Raw genomic sequence first — 2,538 nt, forward strand, 5'->3', positions numbered from 1 at the left:
TCGACACGCCGAGGAGCTGTTCGCTGGCACGCTTCCTGCTAGAACAGCTGCCGGACACGTCCAAGGGTGTCCTCAGACGGCCACGCGCTCCGTGACCGCTTCCAGGGCCCAACGCGGCAGGAGCACACCTTGGAAACGCTTTCACCGCGTGGCAGGTGACACGAACTCCGGCGCGGTGGAGGCGGGACCCGACGCAGGAGAACCGGGTGGACTGGCGGCTGCTCGGGCCCCCAGGTCCGCCCTGCGTCACCCCCCCCCCCCCCCCCCCCCCCCCCCCCCCCCCCCCCCCCGAAGGCAGCGCCGCCTCCGACGGGCCCACCAGCTTTTCCGCCATGCGGTCACACTCCGGGATACCAAAGTCACAGTCTCTTCCCCGAAAACCTACACACCCCAAGAGCTCGACGTTTCTCTGCGACCAGTCTGTAAGAGCGAGAAAGACGTGAGAGGCGCACGCACATCAGGACCGTTTAAAACAGAACCGCAAACGAACCCTCCTACGAGCTGCAAATGGACAGGAACGCTGATGACACAATACCCACATTCAAGCCATCGGGAGCTCCCACGGGACCCTCGTGCACGCCAGCCGAGCCACCAGCTTGGACGTGTGCACAGTCGCTGGAGGCCGGGCCGCCAGGGGCCCCTGGGGCTCCACTCGCTCAGCCGCTGCGCGTCCCGACGGCGAGTGTTAGCCATCACTGCAAGGTCCACGGGTGGCGGCTAATGAAAATGCGACTTGAACTCTGTCCACCGGGAGGGCGCGGGCCCTGGCGCCCTTGGCCCACACACGCCTACGACGTGAGCTTCGAGTAGCTGGGCGGGGAGAACCGCCTCCGCAGATACTTGAGGACGTACAGGGGGAGACAGCTGACCAGGGTGATGACGGACACCTTCCACAAGAACGACAGAGTGGCAATGAAGTACACGTCTGCAATGCAAGCAGAAGGGAAGACGGTGGTGAGCGGGCAAAATGTTCCAGAAGGCAAGTGCAGCTCAGGGACAGCCAGCGAACTACTGGGGGAGTGGGGGGGGGGGCGGGCTCTGCCTCTGGTCCCTGGTCCCTGACACCGGCCCCCTTCTCGCCACTCCCTCCTCTCTCTGACCTGCGTCTTCACGGACAGTCACTGAAACGCATTTCCAACACCAGCAAGAGAACTACAGGCAAAAACAGTCCTTACAAGTGTTTCTGGTCTGGAGTCTGACAGGTGGCGGTTTCTTTGTAAACCCTGCCGCCCAAGCGCAGAAAGGTGCTCCCTCGCCTCCGGGCTGGGTGGGACCCAGGGCAGCGCACAGCCGGAACCGGGTGGCCTGGGGGCTGCCCCCGAGGGAGGACAGCGCCCCCTTCCGCTGCCGGACAGGGAGCCCGCGGCCTTCCTCAGTTGTGCAGCGGATGTCACTTCTGGGGCACGGGATGGGGCGTGGGCGGCTGGCACGGGCCACAGTCCCACTAGGCAGCCGTGGAGCCCCCAGCCCCATGTCTGTCTGCCCAGAGTAGGTGCTCACAAAACACATTCTGAGAGACTCTTGGGACAAGTGTGAATGTGCTCCAAGACCTCACTGACCGGATGCTCCTTTCACCTTCGCCAAAACCTCACAGACTGTTTGCTGAGGAACATGAGACCTAATCAGAGGCGCTTTCAGGGTAAAGCAGAGCTTCCTGACCTAATGATAAGGACCAATCCTGCGGGACTATCACTTATTCATGCATGAGACCCGGATGTCCGGCATTACCGTCGGGCCCTGGGGCTGGGTGCGGCCCAGGTCCCTCGAGAAACCCACCAGGTCTTTGCTGAACTAAACGGAAGCCCCAAATAAGCCACGGAGCGCAGTGTGCTTTTAAAGGAAACACCCAGGGCGCCTGGGTGGCTCAGTCGTTTGAGCGCCCGACTTCGGCTCAGGTCATGATCTCACACTCCGTGGGTTCGAGCCCTGCATGGGGCTCTGTGCCGACAGCTCAGAGCCTGGAGCCTGCTTCAGATTCTGTATCTCCCTCTCTCTCTGACCCTCCCCTGCTCACGCTGTCTCTCTCTCTCTCTCTCTCTCTCTCTCTCTCTCTCTCTCTCTCAAAAATAAATAAAAACATTTAAAAAATTTAAAAAAAGAAAAAAGGAAACACCCCATTGACATCATGCCCGCCAGCCTCTGCTCCAGGAATCTGATTCACAAGCACCACTTGCCCCGAGGAAGAGGAAGCATCGGTAAGAAAAGGGGGGCAGCGGAGCGTGCCGAGGCCAGCCAGACCCAGGCCCCAGGACAAGTGTCGGGGAGGTGGCCCCTGGGGAGACCCGGCATCCGCTGCGGCGGGTCTTACCGATGAACTCGTGGAGGAACACCAGGGAGGCGATGTAGCAGGCCAGGCTGAGCAGCTCAGCCACGGTCATGAGCCAGTGCCACGTCTGGATGGTCAGGGCCACCATGAGCAGCTCCGTGAGGATCAGCGATGTGAAGGAGATCGCCACGATGTGCACGAACTCGGACTCGAACAGCAGCAGGGCCCCGTACATGATGGTGCTCCCTGGGAAGGCAGAGCGGGCCGGGTCC

The 2,538-nt window shown here is 61.7% G+C and overlaps 1 protein-coding gene across 1 annotated transcript in view; it reads right to left on the bottom strand.

Moving 5' to 3' along the window:
- Positions 1-294: 294 nt before the first annotated feature.
- Positions 295-2,538, bottom strand: part of ATP9A (ATPase phospholipid transporting 9A (putative)) — a 103,298-nt gene continuing 101,054 nt past the window's right edge. The window contains exons 27-28 of the mRNA XM_029917968.1: positions 2,309-2,512; positions 295-925 (exon numbers count right to left, since the gene is read on the bottom strand). Of these exons, the coding sequence (XP_029773828.1) occupies positions 789-925; positions 2,309-2,512 (341 nt within the window). The 3' untranslated portion in view covers positions 295-788. The remainder of the gene's footprint in view (positions 926-2,308; positions 2,513-2,538) is intronic.

This window comes from Suricata suricatta, chromosome 12 (genome assembly GCF_006229205.1).
Source record: "Suricata suricatta isolate VVHF042 chromosome 12, meerkat_22Aug2017_6uvM2_HiC, whole genome shotgun sequence".
Classification (NCBI taxonomy): domain Eukaryota; kingdom Metazoa; phylum Chordata; class Mammalia; order Carnivora; family Herpestidae; genus Suricata; species Suricata suricatta.